We start from the raw sequence: 17,950 nt of genomic DNA, 5'->3' as shown, positions 1-17,950 counted from the left end.
CGGCCGAGAGATGGGCGCGACGTGGATGATTTTCAAGGCATGAGCCCAAATTAGAAACGGGCTCCTTGTCACACGAGGGCTGGATCCCCCTCCGGGCGGATTGATGAAATAAGAGCCACATTAAAATTCCCCCGACGAAAACCCGAGGCTGAAGTGGGCTCCTGGTTGAGGGCGTGGGGGTGGGGGGGGTGTGGAGGGGGGGACTAGAGGGGGCTACAGCGAGGAAGGAAAAGGCCCCCCCTCACCCCCTCCCGTGTTGTGGAATTTCGCGAACACACCCCAAATTAACAAACAGCCTCATTGTGCGTGGAGGCTGCCTGTTGCTCGCGGGTTGCCCCGGAGACCACGCAAACAACCTCTCCCAGGGTCAAGGAAAGTGCAGGAGCTACCAAAGAGGCGCTGGGGCAGGAAGCTGTGCGTGTGTGTGCGCGCGAGTACTCATGTGTGCCTGACTGCGCGTATACATGTGTCTCTGTCTGTGTGTATATGTGTACGTGTGCATCTGACGGTCATCTCAGGTAGTCAACCCAGGGTCGACGTACCTGAGATGACCGGCAGATGTTCCGTGACCTCCTGCCAGCGAGCGTTCGACACTTCACGTGGCCTTAGAGCGCACATACCTTGGCACAAGCGCCGTGGTGACGTCACCGCCACTGAGTTGGCTAATGGCGGTTGTTGTATTTGTACGTGTATGTCGGTGGATATCTGTCGGTCATGTCAGGCAGTTAACCTGCAACGCGTGGGCCTGTCCGATGACCTCCTGTCACAGAGCCTTCGACACTTCGAGTGGCCTCAAAGTGCGCCTAGCCTAGCACAAGTGCTGTGGTGGCGTCACCGCCACTTAGTGGCAAACGGCGGCTGTTGTCGCTGTTATTGTGTCTGTGCGTGGTGTTGACCGCACCTCCTCATGCGGTGTGCCGGCTGTCATAGGTAATATGGCTACGTGAACACCAACAGCACTTGAACATCAACACATGTATAAATGTACATGTGTGTGTTTGTATACACGTGGTGTTTGTCTGTTTATCCATGCTCTGTGTATACCCTGCTCTCCCACACAAATATCAATGCCCTCTATGACCTCCTGACCTCTGCTGCCAGGTGCTCGCTAAAGTGGCCCCTCGGGATAGAGTCATCTTAATGGGTGACTTTAATTCCTGAGTGGGTCATCATGCTGATGCTTGGTTAGATTAGAATGCATTGGCCAGATAGGTTCACGAATAATGATAGGAGGCTGCTTCATATATGCAACCACCACCATGCTGTTCCATCAACGGCAAATCCACACAACATATTGAGTGCAGGGCGGGTCCAAGCAGGGACATCTGTCGGACCACGGAATGGCGGAACTGTGAATGCAACAACCTTGACACCAGGGCCTACCGTGGAGTTGATCTACCCACTCACAATCAACTTGTCATCTGTAACATGTGCCTGCCGGTCTTCCTCTGTGGGAGTAGACACTATCTAGGGACGGCAAATTAAATCACAATAACCTGGTCTCAGTTGGCTGTTGAAAGATGTAAGCAAGAATGTGATCATTGCTTGCAGCTGGAGTTGGCAGCCCCCCCCCCCCCCTCCAATTTTTGTTCAGGGGAATGAATGCCGATCATGCAGCTGCTAAGGATGCACTAGGTATCCAGTCCAGACCTCCCTGGAAACCCTGGCTGATGGCGGTGTTCTGGCCAGCTGAAAGAACGCAACGGATCATCTGTGCTGGCTTGAAATTTCAGGCTGGCCTACCTATAATCCAGACTGTGTCAGAAATTCACGGATCCCTGAGAGATCTGGACACATTAATGAGCTCATTTGGCAGGCGAGGTTGCAGTAGCTGGGTAATGTAACCTGTAGCTCCAGCCACCGCGTGCCAAAGCAGCTTTTAATTGGCTAGAAGGGGCTAAATGAGTTAAGCTCGGTCTAAATAATGGATGAGCTGATGTGAAACAGAATTCGGAGCCGATGAAACTCACCAATTACTGGTATCAGTGGCATCAAAAGCAGCCTCTATGGAGGAAGTTCAGGTCGGATGTTTTTGGGCAGTTGGAGGCAGTCGCCCTTCAGCAACAGCGGAGGGTGGAACAATGATGCTCACAGCAACGAGCAGAGCGCCAGGCGGCTAAAACGCAGCAAGTTGGCACAGTATGGAGTGCAGTGATTGCATCTGCCAGTCATCACACTCAGTCAACCGAGAACACCCGGGTCCGTCCTGTGACCTCCCGCCAGTGAGCATAGGAGTACACCAAGCCTGGAAAAAATAGCTGTGGGGACATCATCACTGTCACACAGTAACGAGTGTTGGTTGTTGCTGTTATTGTTGCTGATGTTGTTGTTGATGTTGTTGCGTGCCCCCTCACCCCGGAGGCGCGTGGAGTCCGTGAAGCCGTGCTCAGCGCTGCGCGGCCGCTCTGAATCCGACTTCTCCTGCTGCTGGCGGAACAGCTCCGCACGCAGGCGGCCCAGCTCCTCCTGCCAGGCGACACACAAAGGCAAAGATCCCCCCCCCCCCGGATAGCTTTCACAGACTGTCGGGGCAAGTGCTGTTAGCGAGCACTTGTGAAGGCCGGCGCGGCGCACGACGGCGTGGCGTTGCCACTGCCACGTCCGGCCGCCTTCGTCTCCCCAGTGCCGATAAGTTTGCACATCGCGCACCACCAGGTATTGATTTTAGGCCAAGTTGACTTCGGGGAGGCTCAAGCCCTATTCAGATATCCGCCACCGATGTTGGCTGTGAACGGAATGAGAACGGAGGTTATCGGGTTTCGCAGCGCAGCAAGCTAACCACTCTGCCACCACTCCCGCACGTACACACCAAAGACACAAACTGCCACAGAGACGACATGACATCGCACCCTGCAGGAGAGCAGGCCCCTGCAGTTGGGAGTTTCACACATGCTTACTCTGGGATTGATCCACCAACCCTACCTCCAGGTAGGCCACTGGATAACAGGTGTGCGTGTCGTGACGTGCGAAACTGCCAATGAATTCCCTCGATGCCTTGTGGCCTAAGCATCGGCAAAATCTTATCAATGCATCAATTGAAATTTTTGTGCAAGGCTGCAAGGCATTGTTTCATCAGCACATGGGGATTACGACTGAAAGTAAAACAGATGGAGCGGAGTTGTGGTGGTTAGCGCACTGCGACCATGAGCTGAGCAAGCCGAGCTCCATTACCGGCCAAGGCCAACAGCGGTGGCAAATGATATCCGAATAATTCCTAGGCTACAACCCTGACTGACCAGCATGATGAAGTATGGTCAAACAGCACTCATGACCGACACCTCTTGGGAAATCCTTCACCCAGGAGCAGACTGATAACACGCTGGAAGATTGTTTTTATACTTTACACAAGAGGTTAACAAGCACAATAGAAACAGGTGAACAATGTTTATAAACATTTTAAAAATACACCAAATCTGAGCGTGTTGTGTAAACTGCGATGTGCATGAACACTAATTCAAGGGCATTAATTATCTTAATCCAGACACGTTACATAAACAAATATTACTGCACATACACAGCGCAATTGTGTAACTTGTTGAATTTTATACGTGAATAATAACAGCCAATTTTTAAAATATATATAAATAGAAGCAGCCTGAAAACTTGCTTACCACTAACAAGTAGGATAACTGATGCGGCTCATTAAAATCAAAACGCATTCGCCTAAGCTGATTCATTTCAATTCCAGGGAGATGGAGCGATGAAATCAGCGGAGACGGAGCGAGGAAATCAGCTCAAGAGCTTGGCGCAAAGTCGAACCGTGGCCAACGGCGACGGCTTGGCGAGGCCTTCCCCCGGCATTGTATCGATAATGGCCGTCAAAGCTAATGCCGACAGCGTTTCAACGACAGCGTTTCAACGGAACTAACGGCACCTGTCTTCTTGGTTCTTTCGGTAAAGTCACGTAGACTTTACCGAAAGAACCAAGAAGACAGGTGCCGTTAGTTCCGTTGAAATCCCTGCAGTCACGAAAGCTTTAAATCGAAATTTAACGGCACCTGCTCGAACGCAAACGAGCGAACTGGAGAGCGAGCGAGCGAGTGCTCGGCGAGTGGGCAAGCGGGAGCCCCGCGTGCGCGCGGGGGGTGGGCGGGGGCTGGTGGCGGGGCGCCGCACCTGCAGCATGGCGATGTCGTTCTCGCGCTCGGTGGCCGTGTCTTCGAGCACGCGGCGCAGCGTGCGCGCCTGCTCCAGCACCTGCGTGAGCTCACGCCGCGCCTCCTGCAGCTCGCTCTCCTTCTCGCGCCGCAGCGACTCCAGCTCCTCGCGCAGGGACACCAGCTGGGCTGCACAAAGGCAAAAGATCCCCACCCCCCCCCCAGTGTGGCCTTAACAGACTGTTTGGGCAAGTGGTGCGAGTGAGCAGCACCTATGAAGGCCCGGCACGGCACACGAAGGGGGGTAAAAGGTGGCCAGCACCACGCCCGGCCGCCTTTGTCTGCCTAGTGACAATGTTTGCACACCGACCCCAGGTGCTCATTTGAAGCTGAGTCGACCTAGGGGAGGCCAAGGACCGGTTAAAACAATCGTCACTGGTGGCGGCCGTGAGTGGGAATCGAACCCGGTTCGCCGGGTTCACAGTGCAGCGCGCGAACCACTACACTACCACTCCCTTGGGCTGCACGCACGCACGCACACACAGGAAAAGATCCAACACCGCGCCGTATAGCTTTAACAGACCGTTGGGGCAAGTGCTATCGGGCGAGCACCTTACACGGTGGAGCGGCGGTGTGGTGATCGCTCTGCCAGGCGGCCATTGTTTCCCCAGTTCTGATGTTACACACACCGCACGAGGAATAAAAGACCGACTAAGGGAAGACTCACAACTAGTTCCGATATTTATTTGTCACGAGTGATGTTAGCTGAGGCGGAGATCAAACTCAGATTGTTGTGTCGGTAGTGAAGTGGTGAAGTACGCTAACCACTGCGCCATAATAAACGAGGTTATTGGTTTGAACAATTAGAATTTGTTGCGAGAAAGTCTTGTTTATTACAATAGATGGTTTGGAATATCAATCGTATTGGACATTTTTTTGATTCCTTAAAAAATATACCAACTCAAAATGAGGCCATTAATTTACACGTAATTATTTTCTGTTCTAAATGAATTATAAGGCAGCGAATGAGAAATATTGTATTCATGCAGGTGGGGGTCATTTCTCCAACCCTCTAAAAAGAAACCCAGTTTCTGACAGACCTTTTAATTTACGTGTCTTTATGTAATACCTTGACCCAGGAGTAGAATACATTTTAAACGCATCACCTTATGCATGCACGTGATAGCTGAACAGGGGGATGTAATTGGGAACAACTTGTTTTTGGGGAAAAAATTATTCAAAATTACAACTGGTTTCTCCCATTACCATCACCTACGATAAATCATCATCAAAACCAAGCCCGGCTCACCCACCCACCAGACCTGAGAGCGGCTCGGCGTGCCCACTCCGTAGTGGCGCAGGTCTGGGGCAGCTGCCAAGCGCCAATTACGCACGGCACCTGCGCAAACACCGCGGGGGGCTCCCGGCCCTTCGCCCCAGCTCTTGGTGCGCGCAGGAGAAACGGGCAGCCGCCGCCAAGCCCAGCCAGACAACATTTCCTCCCGTCATCATTCGAGGCCAAAGTAACTCTGGGTCTGAGCGGCACACGCCTTTAATCAGGCCACATAGAAAAAGTGTCCCCCCCCCCCCACTGTCAATGCTCGTCTGCGTTGGCAGCACCGAGCCAGTGGTGGAAGTTACGCATTCCTGTGGTTGGCTTCTGCAATAGAACAACCGCTGCAGCCTTCAACGAAAAGGTGGCGCTTATTGCATCGACCCCAGAGGTACGGTGGGGCTGAGCCGACTCCGAATCGGGATTTGAGTTTGTAACATTCAGATTGAGGAGGCGGCCACATGGTTGAGTGATGGCACCGTGGGAATGCTGCGTTTGAATTCAGGCAGTCGCCTGTGATTAAGACGGGTTCTCAAGTGTAGAGAGTTGATGGCCTCAGCCAGGTTGACAAGAGACCGCAAAAAAACCCGTCACCTTGAATTTGGTTCTGCGCCTAAGTTGGTTAAATTCAATCGATGATAATAAAATATAGTGGCTTGATCCAGCGACAAACATGACTCTCTGTGGCATGGTGGGTGGGAAAGTCACTTCAAGGGGCCTTATAAGTAGTCTGATGGGATCCACTTTTGTCCACTATTCTATAACATTCAGGGTTGCACTGCTCTGTTGGAGACCCGAATGGACATTTCACGTGATTACACCGAAAGCGCAATCACGATAAAATTGCAGGAAAATAAAAAAAAAACGTAAAAGTGTTAATTTTCAGATGTCGAGTTGAACTTCCGAAGCGCACCCCTGCCTGGCGACACGATGAAGCATCAATGGAAATAAATACGTTCTCATCTTGTTCCCATTTACCTAGACATCAGCAAGAATCAGCTGTGGGAAGAACACAACGCTCCAAAATGAAATGAATTTGCTTATCGCAGCAGCAGCAGCAGCATGCAAGTGGCTCACCGACATTCACGCCCTGATTGTCAATGAGACCACGCATGACCCATTTACAGGGGCTATGATTACTTACCTAAGATCCATTGGCAAACTCTCTGAGATGCACACACGTGTGCAATACATCTAAGCCTGCTCACGATTTACATTGCATTGCGAATCAAAATGTATGCACCGTAACGTTCGCTCGACGATGCATGCACAAAATTCGCGATGCCACACTTAAACTAGCATTGGCCAGTGCTCATCACCAATGGCGAGTCCCAGGAAAAGCGGTACAAATTTCACATTCCTATCACAGGGATTATTTCTTCATTAACTTAGTCACCGCTGACTTCCCACCAAGGCAATAAGCCTCGCCAGTTGGTACGCATTTGACCGACCCAGAGAGGTAATGATAATGATTGGCTAGCAGGACTGAACCGACATTTTTTAAGTTGAGACTTAGAATGAGAACAGAGCTCCAATAAGCACTCTGCCCACCTGCATATAAAATGTGCATCACTGGCTCAGGACCAGTTGTAAATGGATAATGATTCTACATTAATCACCTGACTTTTTGAATCATGACGCCCCTGTTTCATTTTTAATGCTAAAGGAATATTCCCAATAGTAGACCAGTCTGCCTATAAAAACCCAAAAAAACCTTTTAAGAAAAAATCTGACTTTTGTAAAAGTGACATGTCATTTCCATTAATGTTTTTTTATGACTGCTGAGAGCGTGCAGAAATGCAATACATTCAATAAAAAGCTTATAAAGTTAAAGAGAAAAAGAAATGAGAAATCAATGAATAAATTCACTACCTATTAGAACGAACCAGAGAAGAGGCCAAGAAACACAAGCGTTAACCATGGGCCACAATTAAAATGTCTCAACTCCAACATGTTGGCTGGTGGCCTGACTGGCACTTCGTAGCACTCGGCACAAAAAAACACATGGCCTCACTACGCTGGCATGCATTGCCTTGACTTTAGAGGCTTCTCTGTAGAGTTCGGCACGAGTACTTTGTATATACTGTGCATCAATGGGTCAGTGTTAATGTGTCATTTTATTCAGGAACTATGTGTTATCTTGGTGTGGTCTGGGACTGCTTTGTTGTTGTTGTTGCCGATGCCTTGCCCGAACTTGATCAATAGGAATGATATAATTAACGCATTGATTATTTATTTGTATTTAGTGACTTGCTTACCATTTTATGTATTTTGTACTCCCTATCGTTTTTATGTATCGTTTGCTGCTGTGACTTGCTGACCGGCCCATAGTGGACATCCGTGGAAAAAAGCTTCATAGCTCATCGGATTCCTACAGTCTAAATAAAAATTCTGATCCTAATTCTTTGGGCCACACGTTGGACACCGCAACTGAAGATAGAATAATATCACCAACATTATCTAGCAATCACCCTTCATCGGTAATGTAGATCAGTCGCTCTGTGGATGAAGGCGCTTGACTTGCAATTGGAAAGTGCTGGGCATTTTGCTGCTATAAATGTCTAAACGATAAGCCACTGAGCAATCATTTGTGGCCAGGTCGCTTTTTAAAAAAATAAGTTAATATCTCAGTGGGCTTTGTCTGGTAGGATAGGGATGGTTTCATTTTATTTGTATGTTTTAGATTGTTTATTTACCTTTATTGTACTTTGCACTCCTATCGTGTTTTTGTAGCGTTTGTTGTTGTAACGTTTTTACCCCGTGCTCTTACTGGACATCAGATTTTTTTCTCCAGGACAAATAAAGATTCTGATTGTGAAAGTACGAGCATAAATCGTGGTTTTGGATCAGTTCGACGTGAGAATCACTTTGTGCGAAAGTGAACAGTGGTCATCCCATGGTAGAACTGGCCTCAATCAAGTCAATGTGGAATTGATGTCACCGGCTCATGGTCACTCGTGTTTTGCACACTTAAAAGGCCCCACACAACGCCCCGTCCATTCCCGAATCATCCCACAAAACGCCATCTCCGAAAAAACGTTCCCAGAAAACTTTGCAATCGCGAAGCTCATTCCTGACTACTTCCTTTCCGCCTCTAACCTCACCGCCTCCGTGCCTCAGCTGACCATGACCCACAGATGTGGAATTCAAGTAATGGAGACGGTGTGGACGGTTGTGGGGGGTTGGGGGGCGTCACGTGACCCCTAGCGTTCTCAGCATCTCTGCCCTGCTTACAGATCAACGGAGACAGCGCGGACCCTCATTCGACGCACGGCACGCCCCGGCCCTCAAGTGCACCCCAGCCCAGCTGCCTGCGAGGACCGGCCGAGGCGGCCCACGGTTTCCAAGAAGTGTCAGAGCGGTTTTCGGTGATTTTTTAATTAAAATCAGCGCAGTTTGCGAACAATTTGAAATTCCTGAAAACTTGAAGAAAAAAATTGACTCCCCTGATGAAACCTGAAAACCTTTGGGGATGAAATCCAAGAAGCGTGCAAATGAAACATAGAGAGAGAGGGCGAAAAAAAAACCCTGCGTTTTCATGTTACGAGACGTTAGGACCAGTAAAATGTTTTCGGTATGTTCTTTTAAAATGCCAGTAAATCACAGAGGCTGGAGTGACCAACACAGCGACACTAGAGAAATGTATACATTTGCCAGACTGCTACGGCTTGTCTAAGTTGAGGCCAAGTTTGGCTCTAATGAAAAGCATGAGCATACGCGAAAACAACACCAAGGTGAACTGTAATGGTGGGTTGTTTTTTTATTCAGCACTGCTAAAGAAACACGGCACTAATGCAAGAGCGCATGCAGGTCTGACGGTCACGACTCGCATCGCGGCAAACTGGGTCGAACTAGGAATGCGATTTGTGGCATCGCAGACCAAAAAAATTAAAATCGCTTTCGTAAATTTGGGTGAAATTGAGAAAGCGATATTCATCATTATAAATCCCCCGTAGTTTTCCCTAACATCGAGCTGTGAGTCCACAATTATTGTCAAGCCAACCTTTTTAGGAAGAAACCAAACACCAACATCCGACGAGACATCACAGCACCAAGTGACTGCATTATTGGCTTCTAGAGGCTAAATATTAGCATTGTGGGAGAGGTTAAGGCACAGAACTCCATGTATGACGTATCTCTCATTGATAACATGCATTCCCAACAAAGCTTACCAAACAGTAACCCTGCCACATGCAATTCCCCTTTCACTGAAAATCTGGCAGGTCAACTGGAAGGTTGAAATTTTGCCGATCATAGACCAATACCGACGCCAATTATTTACCCAAGAAAGTCTAAAAACTATTTTTCACCAATGTCCTACATTGGGGTGGTTGGCCAATTACCATTGGCAAGTGTTTGACTTCAAACGGGAGGAAACCAAAGTGCCAGGAGAAAACACGCATACACAGGGCGTGACGCTCACCTCTCCCATTCCCTGGCCACCTCACAATGCCATGCCTACAGTACCCACAGCCTCCTGGCGTTCACCCATCCAAGCACATACCAGGCTCACACCCGCTGAGCCTCTGAGATATGACACGATCAGACACATTAAGGGGGGTTTGGTTGCACGCAATCAGCAGGTGAGGTTTGCTAATTCTGAATCCTAACTTCTACCCCAGGGAGAGTGGAAGAGTCAGCTGATACAACATTAGGGAGTCACAGCATCTGAGATGTAGCTCTGCAATATCCGCTTCGGTTTTGTGGGCCTTTCTCAAACGGGAACGGTTGTGACCACTTGGCAAACGTTCCGAACTGATCATTCGTCTCATGACATGTTGCCAGGAGCACAAATCGGCACAAGATTAGTGGAAAATGACCAATCAAATGCAAAAAGGAAATGGCGCATTTGTTCGAGGTGGCACTCGTTATAAATATAGAGCTGCACTGTTGGTGGGCGACCAGGATGACAGCTGCATTTGTTACGCGCAACGTTGCAGCAAGTGTCAAGCGTTGCGAAGCGAACGGTTGATTAAGAGCAGCAGAGATCTACTGCAAGGAAAAGGTTGCTCGCCTTTATACAAAAGTAAAACGCCACCTCTGTTTAAAAACTGCCCCTGTGTTTTGCTCACAACGAATAGTGCTGACGGAGCAAAGAACAGTGCCCCACAAAGGACTATCCCTGGACCCGCCGCTTCCACCGTCCAGAGGAGAGGAGCTCATTATTCACACTGTGACGGACCGGTGGCATCCCGAGAGGCAAAGTTTTTTTAATAAACAACCAAACAAGAAAAGGGTCAGCATCGTCACAGGGAGTCGAGAGTGAGAGAGAGAGACGGGCGAGGTGGGAGTGGGCGAGGGAGAGCAGAGGCTGAAGGGGTTCGGGGAGTAAGCGAAGTGGTGCCTTCGGAACATGCGGCTTTAATTAGCAAGAAAAATTATTCTGGCTTCCAAAAAAACTCACCCATCATCACTTATTCTGTGCTGTAATATAAACAATGGATGTCACATATATGCTCAACTACATAACAACAAAAGCATCCTTAAATTTTCTTAAGAAAACAGCAGACACGTTTCTATTTGGATGCCAAACAAAGATGATTATCAAAATGATGCTACCAACTGTGTAAATATGTTTATATACGTATGTTGTTGAACTTCTTTCGCACCGTACGCGGCCGACTGTGCTAATCAGAGATGCGGATGTGCGAGTATTCTGTGGACGTGTGTACACAGTGGCGGCGGAGTGTTTAGCAAACTGTCCTGCAATCCCAGAAGCTTGGGCTTGACTCCACGTCACGCATTATAAAACCAGTGGCAATTGGTGTCTAACCTGTCCCTGGGTTTACACTGCTATACTTGGCCTAGAATATAAAAAATAACCATCAGGAGTAACAAAATAAAGGTGGCTGGGAATTGTGCTGGCCACATCATCCATCCACTCATCCATATGCTTCATAGAGGCAACGAAGATAAAAATAGAATTGATCAAGCTTTCAGCCACATTCATCAGGAATCAAACTAAGTGCCCATACTCTTAGGTTTTGTCGGTAAAGTCACGTAGGTAAAAAAATATAATTAAAAGTTAATAAAAGTAATCATGGAAATAAAATATTATTAATAAATGTAATAATGGAAATAAAATAAAATAATTATTTTATTTTATTTCCATTATTACTTTTATTAACTTTCTATTTTATTTTTTTACCTACGTGACTTTACCGAAAAAACCTAAGAGTATGATGTATTCAACCATTGACCTTGATTACAATCAATACCGAATTAAAAACACCAAGTGAAACCGTTATCCTCTAACTAGGTGCCTTCTGAGCAAATTCATCTCCAAACTAAACTCCACCCCATCCTGTCCATCATATTTAACACTCCGCCAGCATGACCTGCGATGCATCCAAGCGAATGATAATCGACTGCAATGTCAAACGCTTGCTTTTTGTTCTCAGTGACAGTAAAAACTAAAAGCTGCTTTGTAATTCTGATCGTAGTGTTTTATGCAGCATTCAAAATGTACAAAACGGGAGACAAGCCAAGCAAACACAAGTAAGACGTGCCGTCTTCAATCGAGCACGCTGCGTGCTACTGCCAGGGTTAAATTCACCGGGTTCTGTACACGAGACTAATAAAAATTCGCACAAGTGACTTAGCACCCTCAAGCATGTACTTAAATCACAGGACACTCTGACCTATGAGACCGCGATGACACATACACAATAGTCTCCCAGCCACCCTGGCACAGTCAGCGATCATGCAGAGGCAACGCCAATTTAACAACTTTACAACTTTACAACTTAGCCCGGAGGTCAACGTGACAATTCTGTCTGATCAAGATTTAGCAAACGATACTCAGCATCCCTGCACTTCTTCGACGGTTTGGCTAATCATTGTGCATTAATTATGTGCCTCTTAAATACATTACGATACAAATAAATAGCATAGAAAGTATTGTGTATATAAAACATAAACATAACTATTATATTCTTGGTTCTTTCGGTAAAGACACGTAGAAGGGAAATAATAAAATAATACAAATATAAAACAAAAATTTTGTTATATATTTATATTCTTTTATTATTTCCCTTAAAATAATATTAATATACAACACATTTTGCTGTTGTTTTATATTTATATTATTTTATTATTTCCCTTAAAATAATATTAATATAAAACAATAATTTTTGTTGTTTTATATTTAGATTATTTTATTATTTCCCTTCTACGTGACTTTACCGAAAGAACCAAGAATATGAATCCCTGCAGTCACGAAAGCTTTAGATCAAAATATAAACGAAACTGTGCAGTGCCAAGCCTTGAAGGCACCACTAGGATAGCAGCCAGGGCCTTCTCCATTCCTTTTGCCTCCCTTGGGGCCCGCCCTCTAACCCCGAGCTTGACGTTTGACCTGCTGCTGTTATTAATCCGGATTACTGCCAGTGGCACGGATCAAGCCCTAACTAAAATCTCTCATCTAGTGTGGATTTGAATCGATTCCCATCGATGGTGACATTTTAATTAAGTGGAGATATATTTTCTAGGGTGAGATACGCCATCAATTCCGGATAGGTTCAAACTCCGAATCCGTTCCACATAAACCTCAACTAAACTATTTGTATTCTTAGGGGTTTTTTTTCGGTAAAGTCACGTAGGTAAAAAATTAAAATTAATAAAAGTAAAATAAAGATAAAATAAAAAATCACGACGTTTCGGAGGCAACACAAGCCTCCGTCTTCAGGTGGAACCGTCACAGCACGATAGCTGTATCAAGTGAGAGAAATTCCAAGAAAACCGTATTTGTATATATACTGGTTGAGGGTGGGAGGAGCCAAGGTAGGCCCTGGATATTAATATTTTGAGGTTCGGTGCGGCTGAAGCACGCTGTTAGGAATGAGCCTTTGTTGTGTAGACTGGTTGAAAAGAGTTAAGGTGAGGCTGAAGTAAAGGGACGTGTATTGTAGCAAGTAAGGCCCACCGAGCTATATAGCTCTTTTTTCAGAATCCACCTGGCCACAAATGATAGCCCAACGAAGTGGCTTATCCCGTTGAAACGAAGAGCAGCCAAATAATCTAAACGCATGCTCATGTTTCTAAATTGTAGAGGGGAAAATCGGAGGACCCCGAGAAAAATCCACGCGACCACAGGGAGAACATTCAAACTCAAAATATACCGGCGTCAGGGTTGGGGTCGAACCCACGACCTCCTGTATACCAGGCGAGGTAGTCAACATCTTACCACCACGGTGTCCATATTGATACCAGAAATCACGACTAGAGTTGTGATTCCGATTTCGAGGGCAATCGCGGCGTGGGAAGCCCCCCCCCCCCCGCGCCCTGTCCCGTGCACCCTTCCCCTCCACACAACACAGTAGCTACGAGGCCACAACGGGAGCGCACGCGCGAGCTGATCCGCCAGGGCCCTACACCCCACTCCGCCTTGCCCCTGCCTGACTGGCAACACACAGGGGCGTCACGGGTCAGACGGCAAAAGGCTTCATTACGGTAATTTAAAACCACCTACGCGCAACACAACTAGCAATGCCCAGCACTAAGTAGCCAACGCCAACAGACGGAAGCTCACGGCAACATTGCCTCTCGCTCACCAACCAAACCGCTCGACACGACCAAAAGTAATCCGACGGGGTTCCTCACCGGTCACACGAACCGACAATCACTAATTCTAGATTTGAAGCTTTCGTGACTGCAAGGATTCATATTCTCAGGTTTTTTCGGTAAAGTCACGTAGATAGAAAATTAAATTAATAAAAGTAAAATAAAAATAAAATAAAAATCACGACGTTTCAGAGGCAACACAAGCTTCCGAAGACGGAAGACGAAAACTTGTGTTGCCTCCGAAACGTCGTGATTTTTATTTTATTTTAATTTTACTTTTATTAATTTAAATTTTTTACCTACGTGACTTTACCGAAAAAACCTAAGAATACGACAATCACTAACCCAACGCTGACTATCTTCTTGGTTCATTCGGTAAAGCCACGTAGAATGGAAATAATAAAATAATAAAAATTAAACATAATAAAATAATTCTCACGACGTTCCGGCCACAACGCAAGCAGCCGTCCTCAGGTGGAGAACAGGTCTGTCTTCGGCCGAAACGTCGTGAAAATTATTTTATAATGTTTTATTTTTATTATTTTATTATTTCCATTCTACGTCACTTTACCGAAAGAACCAAGAAGATGAATCCCTGCAGTCACGAAAGCTTTAAATCGAAATCCAACGCTGACTAGTTCACCTCGCCCAAACCGACCTCGCAGGCGGTTAGCACGACTCCTCCACCCGACAACCCCTCCCCCCCCTTGATGCCCGTCCACCCCCAACCCATCCGTGTCCCTTGCCAGGCCCTGCCCCCCTCCTACACCCCCCCCTGCCCCTGTGGGGTCTTGGTGTGGGGGGCCGTTTGGGTCGTGGCATCACAAACGTGAATATAATTCCCCTACTTCAGCAAAGAGTCGTTACGAAAAAATAAATAGGCAACGAGGTGCTTGTTAATCAGCGAGGGGCAGTCGTGTTTTTTTCTAGAATTGTGCTGTGCGCTGCTCAAACTACATTAATAAGCTCCAGGTTTGTTTGTTTGTTTGGTGGCTGCTGCTGCTGTCTGGGACTTCATGTCGCTCTGTGACATCGCTTTAACAGGCCACACACCGTGCTGATCACAATCATCATGATCATAATTAACAGCCATGAACAAACCACCGCTGGATGAATGCCTCCCCGGTGCCATTGCCATCCCTCAAAGTCGTGCGATTACATGAACCCCTCTTGCTGCTCACAAACACACGAGCCGATCTCTCATCGTCGCATCTTGACCGCGATTTGTTACTGACGTTCGGAGTGAGGCCCAGGTGCGTGATTCCGGCGAGTTGCCCTGTAAGGTGAGTACCTTCGCCAACCCACACTGACCGGCGTTGAGAAGTATGGTCAAAACAACACCGCTCCATAATAAACTAAGCCAAAGGCACGGCCCTCAATTCCCCAGCAACCTGGTTCCACGAGCCTTGGCATTGGCGAGATAGGTGGCGGAGCAACTCTTAAGGACAACCGATATGCAAGCACCGCGTATAAACAGGATAGGCCTTCTGGAAGAGATTCAGCGAGGTTGAAACGATTCCAAAGATGCTTTGTTTGGAAAACATTCATCTCTACAGAAGCCTATAGGACAACACAGGAAGCGTTATTTCATTCAGTGACGAACCAAACAACTACCCTGCCCTTTAATTCTAACAGCATATGCCACAAGTATGAACGCCACTGTGCTGCGTGTCAGAACGGCTTGACAGCGGCGGCCTGTGGACACTCATCTCACAGCTTGGCTGTCACGTCCATGAAAACTTGGACGCTTTTTTTTACATTTCAAGGAAAACACATGCCACGTGCGAGCTCGCGCCCTCGGGGACCCGGTGGTTTGCCTAAGACGCAGACGGCGACGTTAAAGCGGGTGCCAGGTTTGGTGAAAATGTTGGGCTGTTCTGCAATCCCCTAACAGGATTTACATTGGTGGTCGTTCCTCTCATGTGAGAACATTGCTGCTAATGTTGTTACAGGCTTGCCTCTGGGTGGTCGCAGCACGAGGCACTGAGCTAGTGTACGACGATTCCCAATTCAGCTTCATCTTTGTTGAGGAACTGAAAACAAGACAATGTGTCAGTGCAGGGTGACTGTCTGTGTGTCAGTGACTGTGTCCGTGTCGTGGTGACGTCACCGCCACTTAGTGGCGAATGGCGGTTGTTGTTGTTGTTGTGTCCGTGTGTTATAGTGCCTATATGTGTACTATATTCTTAGGTTTTTTTTCGGTAAAGTCACGTAGGTAACTTTACCGAAAAAACCTAAGAATATGAATCCTTGCAGTCACGAAAGCTTCAAATCTAGAATATATATGTACTCTTTGGTTCTCTCGGTAAAGTCACGTAGGTATAAAATAAAATAAATCACGACGTTTCGATCGCAACACAAGCGGTCGTCCTCAGGCGGGAAAAATATAATCCAGCAGTGGAACTGCTGAACCAGCGAGAGAGCAGTTACAACAAGAGGTTATATATGTGGCGATGGGCAAGCAAGCAAGCAGGGTCTGAGCTGGAAAGGAATTCCACCCCCGGACGCAAGCACCTCAGTTGTGTTAATGGGGGAGATTAGGGAGAGAGGGATTGGGGAGGGAGATTAGCATGAATGAGCTTCCGTCGCCGCATAAGCGTATCATGCCCGCATATGCGCACAACAGCAGCGGGAATGAGAGAATAGCACCATGAAAGTGCAATCCAAAGAGTATGGATTCCTGCAGTCACGAAAGCTTCAAATCAAGCCTATATGTGTGTTAGGAGGACAATGTATGTGTGTGTGTTAGGGTGACTGTCTGTGTATTACGGTGATCATATGTCTGTGTGTGTCACGGTGACTGTGTCTGTGTATTATGGCAATTGTGTGTCTGTGTGCCAGGGTATTAGTGTTTGTGCGTGCCAGGGTGACAGTGTGTCTGTGTCTCGCTCACTGTGTCCGTGTATCAGGGTGACTGTGTGTCTGCAATTGCTGGGTGTCTATATGCCAGTGCAGGTATGCGACTGTGTAAGGGGCGATTGTCTGCGTGGCAGGGTGACGAGAGGTCTGTGTGTTTAGGCGACTGTCCATGTATGTGTGGGTAATTACTGTACGTGTCTGTGTGTCCGTGCAGCAGTGCATCTGTGCGTCTCACCCTGCAGGTTCTGGATGGACTTTGACGAGACATCTGCTTGCCGCGTGCTCGCCTCCCGCTCCTCCTCCAGCATTGCTGCATACGCGGTTATAGCACAAAAAGACAAAGATCCCCCTGTAAGCCTCAACATAATTTCGGGGCAAGTGCTGTTAGCGAATGACACCTATGAAGGCCAGCATTACGCACGGCCGTCTTTTGTCTCCCTAGTGCCGATGTTTACATATCACACCAGAGACATTTTTAGGCCGAGTCGACCTAGTGGGAGGCGCAGGACCAGGTCAGATCATCGCCACCGGTGCTGGCCGTGGGCAGGAATCATACTCGGGTCACTGGGTTCGTAGTGCAGCGTGCTAACCGAGATACTAACGCTCCCCACACACACACGAATGCAGTCCAGCACACATGCAGAAAGATAAAAAATACATGTCCCCTATTTATGCGGGTCCCAAATTGCCAGTTTTTTTTCCATTTAATGTGATGTAATTTCAATTGAACACCTTTTTTATTGTCACGATACAAAAGAGTTTGAAGAAAAATCTCAATCCTTTTGTCCAAAAGCATGGGGAGGACAAAATAATTGTAAATTAAGGTTTTGGATACGTATACATGTTTTTTTTTGTAATAAGCAGAAATAATCATAACTACAGTTGTTTACATCCCTCTGCCAATCCACTGCTGCATGAAGGCCCCCTGGTGTCATGTCAGTCACGAGGGATGTTTGATCAAGTTTTGCCACGCTGGTCAGTGGGGGTGGACGGTCGTGGTTGAGACATCGCACTCCACCGGTGCTAGCCACGGCCGGAAAACAAAACACAGGTTACTGGGGTTCACAACGCAGCGCATTAACCACTATATCACTACTAC

The 17,950-nt window shown here is 47.4% G+C and overlaps 1 protein-coding gene across 1 annotated transcript in view; it reads right to left on the bottom strand.

Annotated features, from left to right (window-relative positions):
- The window catches only part of LOC133349518 (sarcolemmal membrane-associated protein-like), a 217,781-nt gene that overhangs the window by 48,098 nt on the left and 151,733 nt on the right, over positions 1–17,950 (bottom strand). The window contains 3 exon segments of the mRNA XM_061563044.1: positions 2,355–2,466; positions 4,117–4,286; positions 17,087–17,161. Of these exon segments, the coding sequence (XP_061419028.1) occupies positions 2,355–2,466; positions 4,117–4,286; positions 17,087–17,161 (357 nt within the window).

This window comes from Lethenteron reissneri, chromosome 30 (assembly GCF_015708825.2).
Source record: "Lethenteron reissneri isolate LAM-NWPU_2019-01 chromosome 30, ASM1570882v1, whole genome shotgun sequence".
NCBI classification, from domain to species: domain Eukaryota; kingdom Metazoa; phylum Chordata; class Hyperoartia; order Petromyzontiformes; family Petromyzontidae; genus Lethenteron; species Lethenteron reissneri.
This window is presented reverse-complemented; position numbering and strand designations above follow the sequence as displayed.